Here is a 15,776-nt window from a genome sequence, read left to right as displayed (position 1 = left end):
TCATGTTGAGCTAGTTAGACATAATATAAATGGCCAGGGCTCTAAGATGAACTAGATAAAAGAGGGAATTAACCAAACTAACTGGAGTTTAAAGCAGGAATTCTTAAGTTGGTATACAGAAATCTGGGGAGCTGTGAACTTGGATAGGGGAAAAAATTACAGCTTTGTTTTCACTATTTCCTTTATTTTCACATTTCCTTTGATTATGAATGTGAACACCAAAACACACTAGTATTAGCTCCTGTAACTTTGTGAATAAGGTATTTTCATGTCACATTATAGCTGTCAAAGATTTCTCAAAATGTGTTTACAATCATCTCTATTTTGAGGTCATGACAATTACCTGACCTGTTAGATCTCACTATTTAACATATTAATAAGGAAGTATATCTACTATTATCTACTAATATCATTAATATTTTGACATTGCATTTTCCAACTTTATTTCAGTTAATTACTATATTTTAGTAATTTGTTTTTCATGTAATCCTAAGGATTTTTTTTTTACATACATAAAAAAGGAATCTATTAGGCTTCACCAGAATGCTTAAGAGCTCTATGGCACAAAAATGATTAAGAATTCCTGACTTAAAGACATTCAGGCATGAGATAATTTGGGTTCAATTTTAAGAGAAGTCAGAGGAAAATGAAAAGTAGACAGGAAGATTTAAAGTCATTTTTCAAAGGAAAAGAAAACAGAACTAGCACATATGCATAGAACAGTTAGAGAGAAGACTCAAAATGAGTTCATGGTAGCAAAACACTGGAATGAGAAGTAAGCTGAGGTAGGTATATGTGTGCACTTGTGTGCATGTGGGGTGGAGGGGAGATAGCAAGTAGAAAAGAGGATGACTTCAGTTTTTGTCCCCCAAAAACAGGGATGAGTGGCTACAACTATGGAGATGATCCACAGACTGGTAAAATGGTGAGCAGAGGAGCCTAGGTGGACCAAGGGGGATAAAAGTTGGTAAAATGGCTAAGAGGCTAGTTGTGAGGATCTTATGGTTTCAGAATGGATGAACTCTTGAAGGGAGTTACACCATTGAGAAGAGAATCAAGTCTAGAAGACAGAAAAGGCTAGGTTGCAACCAGGGTATTAATATGAGAGGATATAGAGCACTTAGAAAGGAGGGCTGACTGGATAACTTTTTTACAATTATATAAAATTCTTGAAAGATGGGAAAGAAAAAGTTGATAGCCAGGTTACAATGGTTTCAGGAAGGTTGATGAGCAATTTCATGAAGCAAAATACACTTCAGAGGGCACCAGAGCGTGATGGTGAAGAATACTGGTTCTAGGGACTTCCCCAGCAGTCCAGTGGTTAAGACTGAGAGCTTCCACTGTAGTGGGTACAGGTTCAATCCCTGTCAGGGAACTAAGATCCTACGTGCCATGTGGCATGGCCAAAAAAAAAAAAAAAGAATATTAGTTCTAGAGCCTGACCTCCTGAGTTCAAATCCTCATTTGATCCCTTACTTTGTTATATGTTCTTATACGAGTTTCTTAACTTTTCTGTGATGCTTCCTCATTTGTAAATGGGATAATAAAGGCTAGTAATAAACACCTCACAAGTGTTTTAAGGGTTGAATGAGTTGATATATGTAAAATTGAGAAAAGACCTGGCACAAAGTAAGCACACGCTGAGTGTTGGCCAGGAATTCTAATGCTATTTCGGTCACTACTACAACCAGTGAAAGCTGGATAGTGGTAATCCTAAAGACATTATTTTGGGGAGAAGCATGAAAATGACTTGAATGTTTGAAGGTGTTATCTAATATTTAATTCAACTATGTGATTACAACACTAAGTATAAATGGCATAAAGTGATCTGGAAACAGATGGCACTGGCTCTTCATGCTAAACTCATGACTTCACTGAAGAAGCAGAAATCCAGAGGCATCCTAAAGAGTAGGCTACAAACACTCAGAGTACCAGGGATTATTGTTGAGAAATTTTATAGAGCTGATGGGAGAGGGGCAGTTATTCTGAATATTAAATAGAAGGGGTTAAGCCTGGTGGGCTACAGTCCACAGGGTCGCAAAGAGTCGGACACGACTGAGTGACTTCACTAAGACAGGCTAACCTCAGCCTTCTTCACTACCCAACTGTTCCTGGTCACTTCCTGGAATTCACTGCTTCCTCCTCTGTGACTTAAGGAAATTAAGGGACTCAGGGATAATTTAAGGGATTCAGAAAGGATGAGAAGTGAGACTGTAAGTATGGTAGGCAGGTCTGGGGCCTTTTACCCCAAAACTGTTAGAGTAGAGGTTAGAAAGGGAGCAGCAAGAACAGAAGACTCACAGAAGCTTATTTGCAAGAATCCCTGAGTACGAAAGAGAAATGTACTGATAACCTCAAGAGAGAAAGAGAGATCAAGGATTCTGGAGAAAGGGAGATGGAGCAAGCACATGGATGGGATGCATGGAGCTTGAGAGGTCACCAAGAAGACTAAATAAAGCTCTCAGAGAAATGTCTTCAGGTGCTTCAAAGCTCCAAGGCTTTGAAGAGCTGGATCCTGAACAAAATTCTAAAGCTGCCAGCCTCCCATAGCACGTCTTTTGCTGGATTGATCATACTTACCCCAACAGTGGCAGCCTAAGCAAGCTGCCTCACAAATCCAGGGTGCTTCTTCCTGCTCCAGCCGGAGGATCACGTATGGTTTGGTGCCTTCATAACCTGTTCCAGAGAAATGATCCAGGCCTTGGGCTGAGCTCCACGATCTTCAGGGCCATTCAGTTAACATAAAGGCTGCACAACAGACATTGTACTTGGGAGGAGACTATACACACACCTTGTCTGGAACTCAAAAGGAACTAGTCATCCAGGACCATTGAAACTCAAGCCACACTTGCTGAGGCAATACAGTATAAGGGTTAGGAATGCACACTGTGCAGGAGACTGCTGGCATTCAAATCCTGCTTTGGCTCTGCCATATACTAGTTGGGTGACACTGGGCAAGTGACTTAACCTGTTTGCCTCAGTTCCCAAACGTGTAAAAGAGTGGTACTAACAGTACCTACCTTATAAAGCACTTATGAAGATTACACAAGTTAATATTTTTCAAGTGGCCAGGGACTTCCCTGGTGGTTCAGTGGTTAAGAATCCTCCCTGCAGTGCAGAGGACATGGGTTTGATCCCTGGTCAGAGAACTAAAATCTCATATGCTGCAGAGAAACTAAGTCTGCACATTGCAACTACTGAAGCTCAGGCACTCTGGAGCCATGCATCCCAACTACTGACCCCCTGCAGCACAACTAGAGAGTCCCACATGACACGATGGAGATCCCATATGCCACAACTAAGACCTGACACAGCCAAATCAATAAATATTAAAAGACATAATAAACAAAGTGGCTAAAAGTCTGGCACATGAAAATATTTGGTACTTCAGTTACTTTTTGCTGCTGCTGCTGCTGCTAAGTCGCTTCAGTCGTGTCCGACTCTGTGCGACCCCACAGACGGCAGCCCACCAGGCTCCCCCGTCCCTGGGATTCTCCAGGCAAGAACACTGGAGTGGGTTTCCATTTCCTTCTCCAATGCATGAAAGTGAAAAGTGAAAGTGAAGTTGCTCAGTCGTGTCTGACTCTTAGCGACCCCATGGACTGCAGCCTACCAGGCTCCTCCGTCCATGGGATTTTCCAGGCAAGAGTGGGGTGGGGAGTGGGGTGCCACTGCCTTCTCTGCAGTTACTTTTTAAAAAATATTAAATAATTTAATGTATTTATTTTAATGCACCAAGCCTTAGTTGCTGCATGTGGGATCTAGTTCCCTGACCAGGAAATGAACCTGGGCCCTCTGTACGGGGAGCTCGGAGTCTCAGCCATTGGACCACCAGGGAAGTCCCAGTACTTCAGTTACTTTTAGCAACTGAAAGAAGAAAGGTGGTCATTCAAGCGTGATATAGACTGTGCAGCAGAACTGTTCTTACCCACTGAGACGAGGTTGCTATAGGTCTCCAGCATCACATCCCGGTACAGGGCCCTCTGTGCAGGATTAAGCCCATGCCACTCCTCTTGCGTGAAGCCCACTACCACATCCTTGAATGACACAGGTCTCTGCTGAAGATGAAATGACACTGGGTCACATGGGGAAAATGCAGGCAGGAGTGGATGGTCCTGACTTTCTATAATGTTCATAGGCTACAGCTTATTTTTTAATTACTTACTTAATTTTTTGGCTCTGCTGGGTCTTCCTTGTAGCATGTGGGCTTTCTCTAGTTGCAGCAAGCAGGAGCTGCTCTTTGATGCAGTGCTTGGGCTTCTCATTGTGGGGGCTTCTCTTGTTGTGGAGCATGGGCTCTAGGTAAGCAGGCTACAGTAGTTGTGGCACATGGGCTTAGTTGCCCCGAGGCATGTGGGATCTTCCCGAACCAGGGATCGAACCCATGTCCCCTGCATTGGCAGGTGGATTCTTATCCCCTGGACCACCAGGGAAGTCCCAGGTCAGAGCTTATTATGATCATTTATCTTTTTTACCTTTTCTATTCCTGGCTTTGGGCTCTATCTGGTGGGATTGGAAGCCACTGTCATTTATACTTCGGGTCAACACATATTGACTGAAGACTATGTGTCTGACCCAGTCCTGGTCGCTGGGGACACAGTCATGGATGGCTCCTGACCTCAGGGAGCTCATAGCCTGGCTGGGACAGCAATATGTAAGGCCATCAGGGTGAGAAGGTAAGGGATGTAACAGCAGGGTATCTGAGCTCTAGTATGCAGAGAAGTCAACTGTCCACTAAAATTATCAGGGTCTAGTACTTTCCTGGTGGTCCAGGGAAATGACTCTGAACTCCCAATGCAAGGACCTGAGTTCAATCCCTGATCAGGAAACTAGATCCCATATGCTGCAACTAGAGATCCCACGTGCTACAGTGAAGACAGAAGATTCCATGTGCTGCAACTAAGACCCAGTGCAACCAAATAAATAAATATTAAAAAAAATTATCAGTGTAGTGAGGCTTCAGTGCTAAGGGATGTGTGTGCAGCTGAGTGTTCTCTGCAGAGATGGAGAAACTGCATTCCTTGCAGAGGGAACAGCATAGGGCGAACAAAGGCATGGGGCAAACAGTGATGTGTAAAGGCAGCAACTTACTCAGTTACAGGGGAGAGTACACAGGCCTGTGAGTTATGAGATGGTGGACTGGAAGACAATAAGAAATCTATCAAGGAAGTGGTGTGTGTGGAAAGCACATTCTAGAAGGCATGTGAGTTTCCTGCATCCTGTGCCCAGTGGTATAATGCTAACTCTAAGCAGACTGTGAAAAGATGAGGACATACATTGTTTCCCTACAGTAATTACTAAACTCATAGTGCAAAGAGGTGTACTGAAGTAAACAAAGAGAATTCTAAGAAATATCCCATTAATCTACACAAATACACACAAGAGAAAAGAAACAGAGGAACAAAAGCAAATGGGACAAATAGAAAACCCAATACCAAAGATAGATATAAATCCAACCATACCAATAATTACATTTATATTAAACTATATTAAATTATTGGAGAAGTAAATGGCAACCCATTCCAGTATTCTTGCCTGGAGAATCCCATGGACAGAGGGGCCTGGTGGGCTACAGAGTCCGATATGACTTAGCAACTGAACAATAACATATTAAACTAGAAGGTTTATTTAATACATGATTAAATGCTCCAAAAACACAGAGACAGTTAGACTGGATAAAAAAAGGAATACTGCCTATAAGAGATACAGAACTCACAGATAGTTTGAAGGTGAATGGATGGAAACAGCAATGTGGTGGGTGACCTGGAGGGAGGAGAAAGGAAAGACTCTGCACTAATGCAGATGGAAGATAATGCTCCTAAGCAGGATGGAAACAGTGAGACAGAGAAGGATCACTATGAGGAAGAGTTGAACCTGCACCTTAACTGGTTGTGGGGGGTGAAGAAGGTCTAAGGTTGACACTCAGGTATCTCAAAGGCAACCGGGGGATGGTGGTGGCAAACTGGAGTTGACAAAAACATCAAAAGTGAAGAGGACACGCTGTGTTGGGGACACACAGGTGGAGACACTTGACAGGCACCAGGATGAATAGATGAGCCATGTCAAGATCAAGGTCAGGAACAGAGCTAAAGTTATAGGAGGTGCCAGCACAGACATGATAGCCTGCAGCGTGGGATCTCTCTGCAAGGAGACAGGATGAGCAGAGCGCTCAGGCCAGAGCCCCAGGGCACACTAATGAGTAAGAGGCCAATGGCAGGAGAGTTCAGCTAGAGACCCAGAGAAGGAATATAGTTTGGGAAGGAGGCTCCACAGCCTGGCAAGCCTCAGATGATAATGTTCATGCAGTCAGTCCTCTGATTTAGGGCACAGAGAACAAATTCTTCAAAGAGCCCTGTGCCCTGGGACAGGACAGCTGCTGAGAGAGCTCCACAGGTACTAACCTAAGAAGGCATCTGTTGTAATATTGTGATGTATTAAGAAATATATATATTTGGTCTTCTTGCCTGATTCCGGGCACAGAGCTTCTTAAACCCTTGTAACTTCCAGAGTAACAGGAGTCATAGGAAGGTCTTTTATTATTAGTAACAAGCCCATGTCAATCATAAAAGAGTTTATACTAATGATGTAACTCTTTGAGGATGGGGGCTGGTTACCAGAGGAACCAACCAGGTATTAGTTGGTTGGGACCTACAGCCATATAGCCCCCAGCCTCTGAGGACAGGAAAGGGATTTGCGATTAAGCTAATCATCAAAGGCCAACAATGTAATTAAGTATGCCTATATAATGGAACTTCCATAAAAACCTTGGAGAGCTTCCAGTTTGATGAACATATCCAGTTTGGGGTGTGCACACCAAATTCTCTGGAGACAGAAGTTCCTGTGCTCAGGACCCTTCTGTATCTTGCCATACATACCCCTTTATCTGGCTGTTCTTTCATGTGTGTTTTAGTCATTCAGTCGTGTCTGATTCTGCAACCCCACGGGCTGTAGGCGGCCAGGCTCCTCTGTCCGTGGAATTCTCTCCAGGCAAGAACACTGGAGTGGGTTACCATTCCCTTCTCCAGGGGATCTTCCTGACCCAGTGACTGAACCCAGGTCTCCTGCACTGCAGGCAGTTTCCTTACCATCTGAGCCACCAGGGAAGCCCAATGGCTGTTCCTTTATATCCTTTATAATATCCTTTAAAATAAATCTGTAATAATAAGTAAAGTGTTTCCCTGAGTTCTGTGAGTAATAGAAAATTATCAATGGGGAGGGACCCCAATTTATAGTTGGTTGTGAAACAGGAAGGAAGGGGGCAGGGCACAACTTTTAAAAGAATGACACAGTTATGGAGGCTATGACAAAAACTGGTCAGAACTGATGAGGTCTGAGATGGCGGAAGATTCAATTTCCAGTGGACCTTGAGCCTCATTATATGTTCACTGTAATACATTAGTATATGTTAAATGACATACCCACATGTGCCATGACAGTTACAAGGCCAACCATAAAAGGCCAGAAAGGTGAGTGGCAGCCCAATTTCTGAAAATCCCTACCCTTCCCCAAAATAGATGGAATAATCCTCCCACTCATTGTTCAGTCACTCAGTCATGTCTGACTCTTTGCAACCCCATGGACTGCAACACTCCAGGCTTCCCTGTCCTTCACCATCACCCACAGTTTGCTCAAATTCATGTCCATTGAGTTCAGTGATGCCTTCCAACCATCTCGTCCTCTGTCATCACCTTCTCCTTCTGCCTTCAGTCTTTGCCAGCAGCAGGGTCTTTTCCAATGATTCGACTCTTTGCATCAGGTGGCCAAAGTATTGGAGGTTCAGCTTCAGCTTCAGTCCTTCCAATGAATGTTCAGGGTTGATTTCTTTCAGGACTGACTGGTTTGATCTTGCAGTCCAAGGGACTCTGAAGAGTCTTCTCCAGTACCACAGTTTGAAGGCATCAACTCTTCAGCACTCAGCCTTTCTTACTGTCCAGCTCTCACATCCATACATGACTACTGGAAAAACCATAGCTTTGACTATATGAACCTTTTTGGGCAAAGTAATGTCTCTGCTTGTGAATGCTATCTAGGTTTGTCATAACTTTTCTTCCAAGGAGCAAGCATCTTTTAATTTCATGGCTTCAGTCACCATCTGCAGTGAGTTTGGAGCCCAAGAAAATAAAGTCTGTCACTGTTTCCACTGTTTCCCCATCTATTTGCCATGAAGTGATGGGACTAGATTCCGTGATCCTGGTTTTTTGAATGTTGAGCTTTAAGCCAGCTTTCTCACTCTCCTCTTTCACCTTCATCAAGAGGCTCTTTAATTCCTCTTCTATTTCTTCCATAAGGGTGGTGTCATATGCATATCTGAGGTTATTGATATTCTCCTGGCAATTGTGATTCCAGCTTGTGCTTCATCCAACCTGGCACTTTGCACGATATACTCTGCATATAAGCAGGGTGACAATATACAGCCTTGACACACTTCTTTCCTAATTTGGAACCAGTGCATTGTTCCATGTCTGGTTCTAACTGTTGCTTCTTGACCTGCATACAGGTTTCGCAGGAGGCAGGTAAGGTGGTCTGGTATTCCTACCTCTTGAAGAATTTTCCAGTTTGTTGTGATCCACACAGTCAAAGGTTTTAGCATAGTCAATGAAGCAGAAGTAGATGTTTTTCTGGAATTCTCTTGCTTTTTTGATGATCCAGCGGAAGTTGGCAATTTGATCTGTGATTCTTCTGCCTTTTCTAAATCCAGCTTGTACATCTGGAAGTTCTCGGTTCATATACTGAAGCCTAGCTTAGAGAATATTGAGAATTACTTTGCTGGCATATGAAACAAGTGCAATTGTGTGGAAGTTTAAACATTCTTTGGCACTGCCTTTCTCTGGGATCGGAATGAAAACTGACCTTTTTCAGTCCTGTGCCCACTGCTGAGTTTTCCAAATTTGCTGGCATATTGAGTGCAGCATTTTAACAGCATCATCTTTTAGGATTTGAAATAGCTCTGCTGATACTGTATCACCCCCACTAGCTTTCTTTATAGTGATGTTTCCTAAGGCCTACTTGACTTCGGACTCCAGGATGTCTGGCTCTAGGTGAGTGATCACACCTTTGTAGTTATCTGGGTCATTAAAATCCTTTTTGTATAGTTATTCTGTGTATTCTTGCCTCCTCTTCTTAATGTCTTCTGCTTCTGTTAGGTCCATACCACTTCTGTCCTTTATTGTGCCCATCTTTGCAGGAAATGTTGCCTTGGTATCTCTAATTTTCTTGAAGAGATCTCTAGTCTTTCCCATTCTATTGTTTTCCTCTATTTCTCTGCATTATTCACTTTAAAAGGCTTTCTTATCTTTCCTTGCTATTCTTTGGAACTCTACATTCCCTCATTAGCCTATGAAATTACCTAGTCCATAAATACTAACCACCCCACATTCGGTGTCTCTTGCCTTCTGAGATGGCCCCTACTCTCTCTGTGGTGTGTGTTTCTGTCAGGGCCATTCTCACCTTAAGAGAGGGACCATATTCTATGGAATGTGTATCTTTGTAAATAAATCCACTTCTTACCTACCACTTTGTCTCTCACTGAATTCTTCCTGTGATGAGACATACAGAACCTGAGCTTCATTAAGTCCTGAGACCGGATACGTGATTTCAATGAAAAGACAATGGATTCAAGTCCCAGTCTGGATTTTGGCTGGGTTGAAGTCCCAGTCTGAGCTGTGTGGTTACAGTTGGTCAGAAGTTCAGATGATAACCTGGGATTTGCGATTGGCATCTGAAGTGGTAGTAGGGGGCAGTCTTGTGAGACAGAGCCCCTAACTTGTAAGGTCTGCACAGAATTGGAGAATTGTTTAGTTTGGGGGGAAAACCTCCTCTACTCTTGTGAGTAAATAAATTTTCCTTTAGTACTTTAGATATATCTTGAAGTGACATAGAGAATTTAACCTTGCCCAAGGAAAGGTCTGACCTCAGTTCCTAGAAGTTAATCTCTAAGCCCCTGGAATGCCCTCCTAGATAAGAGTGTCTTGGTTTACCTGGGGCCTTGGGCTACACCAGATATTCTAACAACATGATTTCTGGGAGAAGCTCTGGCTCACAGGCATCAATTAGCTCAGCCTCCACTACCAGGTCATGTCTACATGACCAACCCCGAATACAGCTCTGGACACCAAGGCTTAGGTGAGCTTCCTGGTTGGCAATACTCTGTACCATCACACATGGTTGTTGGGAGAATTTCTCACTGTTCATACTCACTGGGAGAGGACACATGGAAGTTCAGTGTGTGGAACTCTCCTGGACTCTGCCCCAAGCACCTCTTTTCTTGGCTGATTTTAATCTTTGTACATCTGCTGTAATGAATCCTAACTGTGAATACATCATTCTGTGGGTCTTTCTAGCAAATTATCAAAACTGAGGGTGGTGTTGGAAACCTCCAAACTTACAAATGCTGCCAGAATGAGGGTGGTGTGGGGACTTCCCTGGTCATCCAGTGGTTAAGAACTGCCTGCCAATGCAGGGTATAAGGGTTTGAGCCCTGGTCTGGGAAGATCATACATACTGCAGTGCAACTAAACCTGTGTGCCGTAACTGCTGAAGCTTGCGTGCCCTAGAGTCTGTGCTCTGCAACAAGAGAAGTGACTATGATGAGAAACCTGTGCTCCGCAACAATAGAGTAGCCCCTGCTCTCTATAACTAGAGAAAGCCCGTGCACAGCAATGATGACCCAGCAGAGCCAAAAATTAATTAATTAATTTTTTAAAAAAGAAGCAAAGGTGGTTTTGTGGACTGCTGTCTAACTTTACAGTCACTGACAGACATGAGAGGCAATAGGGCAGATCAGCTAAAAGCATGGACTTTGGGGCTGGACTTATTGAGTTCAAATACAGGCTACACCACTAAATGCATGACCCTGGGAAAGCTATTTAATGTCTCTGCCTCAGCTTTCTCATCTGTTGAATGGAGACAATAATAATGTGTGTCTCTCAGTTATTATAGTATGAGGTTTAAATGAGTTAATATATGTCAAGCCTTTAGACTGTGCCTGGAATAAGACAGTGCCACTTAAATGTACCTATGTTACTTAATGAGAAAAAGGATTGTAAGTCAATATTTAAAAAATCTGTTAAGAAAGGGAAAACAATTCTAAAGGACAGAAAAAGGGAGGGTGTTAATGGGGTGGAGAGCCCTAGCACACTACACAGTGGCAGTGGCACCGGCCCACCACCTCTGGGAGTGGCCAGAGGAAAGAAGCATTGAGAGGGCCCTGCAGAGACAGAGGGGCTGAGAGCAGCCACTCTCCACTCCCAGGAGACTGCAAGTCTCCTTGATGAATGCTAGTGTGGCACTTGAGGAGTGGCCCGCATAAGTAGATGTGAAGACAGGACCAAAACCAGGATGGAGGCAATGGAAGCTGGCACCTGGGACCCTAAGACTCACACAAAGGCCGTGGAACAGAGAAGGTGCCAACTAGACCCCCTCACTGATGCCAGAACAGCATACTGTGGTAGCAGGTGAGCAGCAATCAGGCTTCATCTTAGAGCACAGGGCGTAGCTCTGGGTGACAGGCTCTGGGTCAGTATTCCCCAAACAGAGCTAACTGGAATGGGATGAGATAGGATGGAGTAGAGTGGAGTGGGATGGGATGGGATGAAACAGAATGGGGGGGATAGAACAGAAGAGAAAAAAGTAGAAGAGACATAATTTTGCACCTAAAGGGCCATGCCATTTTCACCAAACAGGGATGAAAAGGATGGATGAAACACTGAGGCTGTAAAATCAGGTGGGTTATTTACCACTCACGCCACCTGGGAAGTCCTAAAATCAGGAAGACTTGGTGACTGAGTGTGAGAGATGGAAGGTGGGGAGACGTCAAGGGTAAGTCTCAGGGTCTGGGCTTGCCTGCGGGTTTGGGTTGGTATTATCTCCTGAGATGAGAAACAGGGAAGAAGAGACAGAAAAAATTCAACTTTGCACACATTAAACTGAAGGCAGCCAAAGGAACAGATGTTAGACAAAGGGGTCTAAAGTTCTTGGAGGAGGCCTGGGCTTAGATATGGAGGAGGGAGCCACGTGCAGACTCACCAGCACCCACCTTAGGAGTGGATGAAACTGGGACTTTCCTGGCGGTCCAGCAGTTAGGACTCTGAGCTTTCACTGCTGAAGGCAGTGATCTCTTCAATCTCCGGTTAGGGAACTAAGATTATGTAAGCAGCAAAAAAAAAAAAAAAAAAAGACTGGCACCCCAGAGAAGGTTCAAACCCACAGGAACATCAGTGTCTAAGACATAAGAAGATGGAAAGAGAAACCCTAGAAGATGTAGGGAAGCTGTGGGGAAGCACTATCCCTGGCATGAAGGAAGGAGGCCTAAACTTAGTAATAATAATCAAACACATAATAAGGACAAATGTCTATTTCAAGCACTTTACACATATTAGTTCATTTAATTCTACTCTCTGAAGTAAGTGCCATTATTCCCATATTAAAGAAAACTGGGGCAGAGAGGTTCAGGGACTTGCCAAAGTTGTACAGATGGTAAGGATGGGGATTCAAACTCAGCAATTCAGCTCCAGGTTCTGTGCTCCTACCCAGTATATGGTGCTGCCTTTCAGACACAAGGAGGGGGCAAAAGGTACAGTCTTAATTCAGTAGAATAATCAAACAGCATCTTCTAACTTTAGCCTCAGCAAGGTCACCTGGGACCTTGGCCAGAAAAGTTTCAGTTAAGTGGGAAGAGAGGATTTTGGACTCAAGAAAGAATGAGAAGCAGGAGTGGACACATTAAGAGCAGGGAAATCAATTCAGAAGATGAAGGAGATCAGGAGAGAAAGGAAAGGACTTTTTGGGTTATAAGCAGTAATGGTTTCTAGGGTTGAAGTTACTGACAATGGTTGTAGGGACAAGGAAAAAAACCTAGGAAAGCAGGCAGGCATGGATAGGTTTCCAGAAAGAGATGTTCTTGCTTGAGAAAGGACTCCGAAAGGTGGGAATGCAGGAACTCAGGGGCTGAGAAGGAGACCTTCACCATCTCCTTTACCATTAAAAGTCAGTGAGGAAGGCGGGGGAACTGGTGACATCTCACACTGAGTCTTGCCGGGGATAAGATGTTCAACTGTTTGCTGCAAAACTAGCAGAGACACTTAAAGAGGAATGACAGTAATTCAAATAATGAGCAGTTCATCATTTCCTCAATGTAGATACCTTGGATCAAAATCAAAACTTCTGTAAAACTTGGAGGAATCTTCCTGCCCCCTCACCAGCCCCACCAAAAGAAATATTTGTATTTTGACTTTCTTATAACTGAAATTGAGCATTTTCCTGTCATTACATGTGGGCCACAAAGCACAGAGGAGTTCAAACTTCCTGCAACTTTGATAGAAAACATTGTTACATCATTGGGAGGCTAAGACATGATGGTTTTGGCCACCTGGAGAACTGAGTTTTGTTGTGGTGCTAACACTCAACTCCAAGGGAAGAGTTGAACCACTGTTGAAAACATGCTTCTGTATTTGTCAGTGATTGTTAAAAATTCTGTTCTCTCTCTCAGTGCTTCTCACACTTTCAAGCACAAATGGATCATCCAGAGCTTGTTAAACAAAGATTCTCAGGCCCCACCCACAGTTAACCTGATCCAGAAGGTCTGGGTGGGGTTTGCCACTCTGGATGTTAAGAAGCTTCCAGCAGGTGCCTATGTCCTGGGACCACACCAATAGCAGCAGTGCTGCCCTAAGAAGGTCGCTCTTAAAAACAAGTGCCCCGAAAAGCTAGTTTTCTCCTGGAAATAACAATACGCTTCTTCCTTTTGGCCAATGGAAATCATGGGCCATGTCTGCCTGTTTGCTGGCTACCAGGAAGTCTACTGACTCTCGTTGGACTCGCTCCTTTGTAAATCTGTATTCCAACAAAGGATGTTTCCTGCATCATTGCTTGAAATATCAAACCTGGACACTACCCGAATGTCCATAATATGGAGGATGGGTTAAATATTCCATGCATATGATGGAGCATTATGTACACTGTTTTTTTTTTTTTTAAAGCATGGTTCTAGGTATAATGGTAAAATGTCTAGGATAGTTGAATTGGGCAAAAAGGGGAGAGCAGTATGTGTAGTAAGTATCTGGCCATTAGGTCATTATGTGGAGAGAGAGATTGTGATGTTCCACCCAAATCTCCCTGCAGTACTGAGGTACTTCTCCCAGCTGCTAGGAAACAGCTGGCTATTGCAGGTGTGAAACCTATTGGGAATTTCCTTTGGCCAAAGGGAGCTACTCTAACCAATGTTATGTCCCCTCCTGGGGCAGCCTAAACCAATGACTGGTTGATTTCAGAATACAAAGGCTTCCTTGCCTCCACTCAGGACAACACTGAGGACTATCCCTGGTGGCTCAATGGTAAAGAACCCTCCTGCCAAGCAGGAGACATGGGTTCAATCCCTGGATCGGGAAGATCCCCTGGAGAAGGAAATTACAACTAACTCCAGTGTTCTTGCTTGGGAAATCCCATGGACAGAGGAGCTTGGTGGGCTACAGTCCATGGGGTGGCAAGAGTCAGACACAACTGAGCAACAAAACAACAACAACAACTACCAGCTCTAGAGCATCTTATAAGATCGGCTGATGCCTCTGTTCAACAACTCCCTCTGCCCACCTGGCCTCATTCACTGACTTACAAGAGCCTTCCTAGTAAACCTCCTGTGTGCAAATTTTCATCCCCAAGTGTTTTCCTGAGAACCCAACCTATGACAAAGCATACGTGGTTGAAATGCATGTATTTTCCAGTTTTCCCAGGAAGGGAAAGTAGGCTCATTAATGTCGCACTTACCTGGTACTCGATCATTTTCTGTTGTTCTTGGGAAAGGATCTGCAGCCTGTGAAGATGGGGTTGGGGAGGAGAATGGAGAAAGAGAACAGAGCTGTGAGGCACCAGGCTTGTTTCAGAACTTGCAAATTCCCTATATAAATCTTGGACAAAAACCTATGCTTTACATCATTGTGGTAGAGGGAAAAAAGGGTGCCATTCAACTTAGAATGTGGATACATACAACAGACTTTCCAGGAAACAAAAGTTGCTACCAAGTAAGAACTGAAAGGGATTAAAAAAGAAACTCCTTAAAATTTAAACACCTGGCCCCAAGTATATTCTGGAAAAGGGGCTTCTATACCTGTTATGAAAATATTACAAAAGGAACTTAAAGCAAAGTAAAATAACTGTGCAACATTAATAAAACTAATGGTTACTTAAACTGTGGTGCAAACAATTACTGAAAGGTTAAACTTTGTTATTCATCCAGCAGATTATTAAGGGCTGTCATTAAAAAAAAAAAAATTTTTTTTTTCCCCACCGTTCTGTGTGGCTTGCAAGACCTTAGTTCTCTGACCAGGGATTGAACCCAGACAATGAAAGTACCAAGTCCTAACCACTGGACTGCAAGGAAATTCCCTAAAAAATAATTTTTAACAGATGAGAGCAAACAATTGTTACTTTTAATTAAGATGTTTAATTAAAGAAATAACTATAAGGCTTAAATAATGTCAGAACTATATTAAAATTATCAATAGGATAATTCACAATTTTTAAATTAAAAAAAAAAATTTATTTATTTATTCTGGTGCTTCACCCAGCATGTGAGATCTTAGTTTCCAGACCAGGGATCAAACCTATGCCCCGTGCAGTGGAAGCAAGGAGTCTTAACCACTAAACCACTAGGAAAGTCCCAGTTTCCTCTTGACCAGCTGCTAGTGGTTTAATCTACATTACTGATTTTTTTTAAAAAATCAGATTTATCAGTTATCCCTTTTTTCTTTTTTAACTGATTAATTTCTCCTTTTGTATCTACT

The 15,776-nt window shown here is 43.3% G+C and overlaps 1 protein-coding gene across 5 annotated transcripts in view; it reads right to left on the bottom strand.

The window, feature by feature from the left end:
- Positions 1 to 15,776, bottom strand: part of ZNF793 (zinc finger protein 793) — a 39,581-nt gene that overhangs the window by 2,140 nt on the left and 21,665 nt on the right. For 4 of the 5 annotated variants that reach the window (XM_027514337.1, XM_027514334.1, XM_027514335.1 and 1 more), the window contains exons 3-5: positions 14,761 to 14,806; positions 3,929 to 4,058; positions 2,581 to 2,676 (exon numbers count right to left, since the gene is read on the bottom strand). In XM_027514337.1, coding sequence (XP_027370138.1) covers positions 2,581 to 2,676; positions 3,929 to 4,058; positions 14,761 to 14,775 — 241 coding nt within the window. In that variant the 5' untranslated portion in view covers positions 14,776 to 14,806. The remainder of the gene's footprint in view (positions 1 to 2,580; positions 2,677 to 3,928; positions 4,059 to 14,760; positions 14,807 to 15,776) is intronic. The other variant, XM_027514338.1, reaches the window with a different exon arrangement.

The sequence above is a fragment of the Bos indicus x Bos taurus genome, chromosome 18 (genome assembly GCF_003369695.1).
Source record: "Bos indicus x Bos taurus breed Angus x Brahman F1 hybrid chromosome 18, Bos_hybrid_MaternalHap_v2.0, whole genome shotgun sequence".
NCBI classification, from domain to species: domain Eukaryota; kingdom Metazoa; phylum Chordata; class Mammalia; order Artiodactyla; family Bovidae; genus Bos; species Bos indicus x Bos taurus.
Note: the sequence above shows the minus strand (reverse complement) of the source record. Positions and strands in the feature narration are given on the sequence as shown.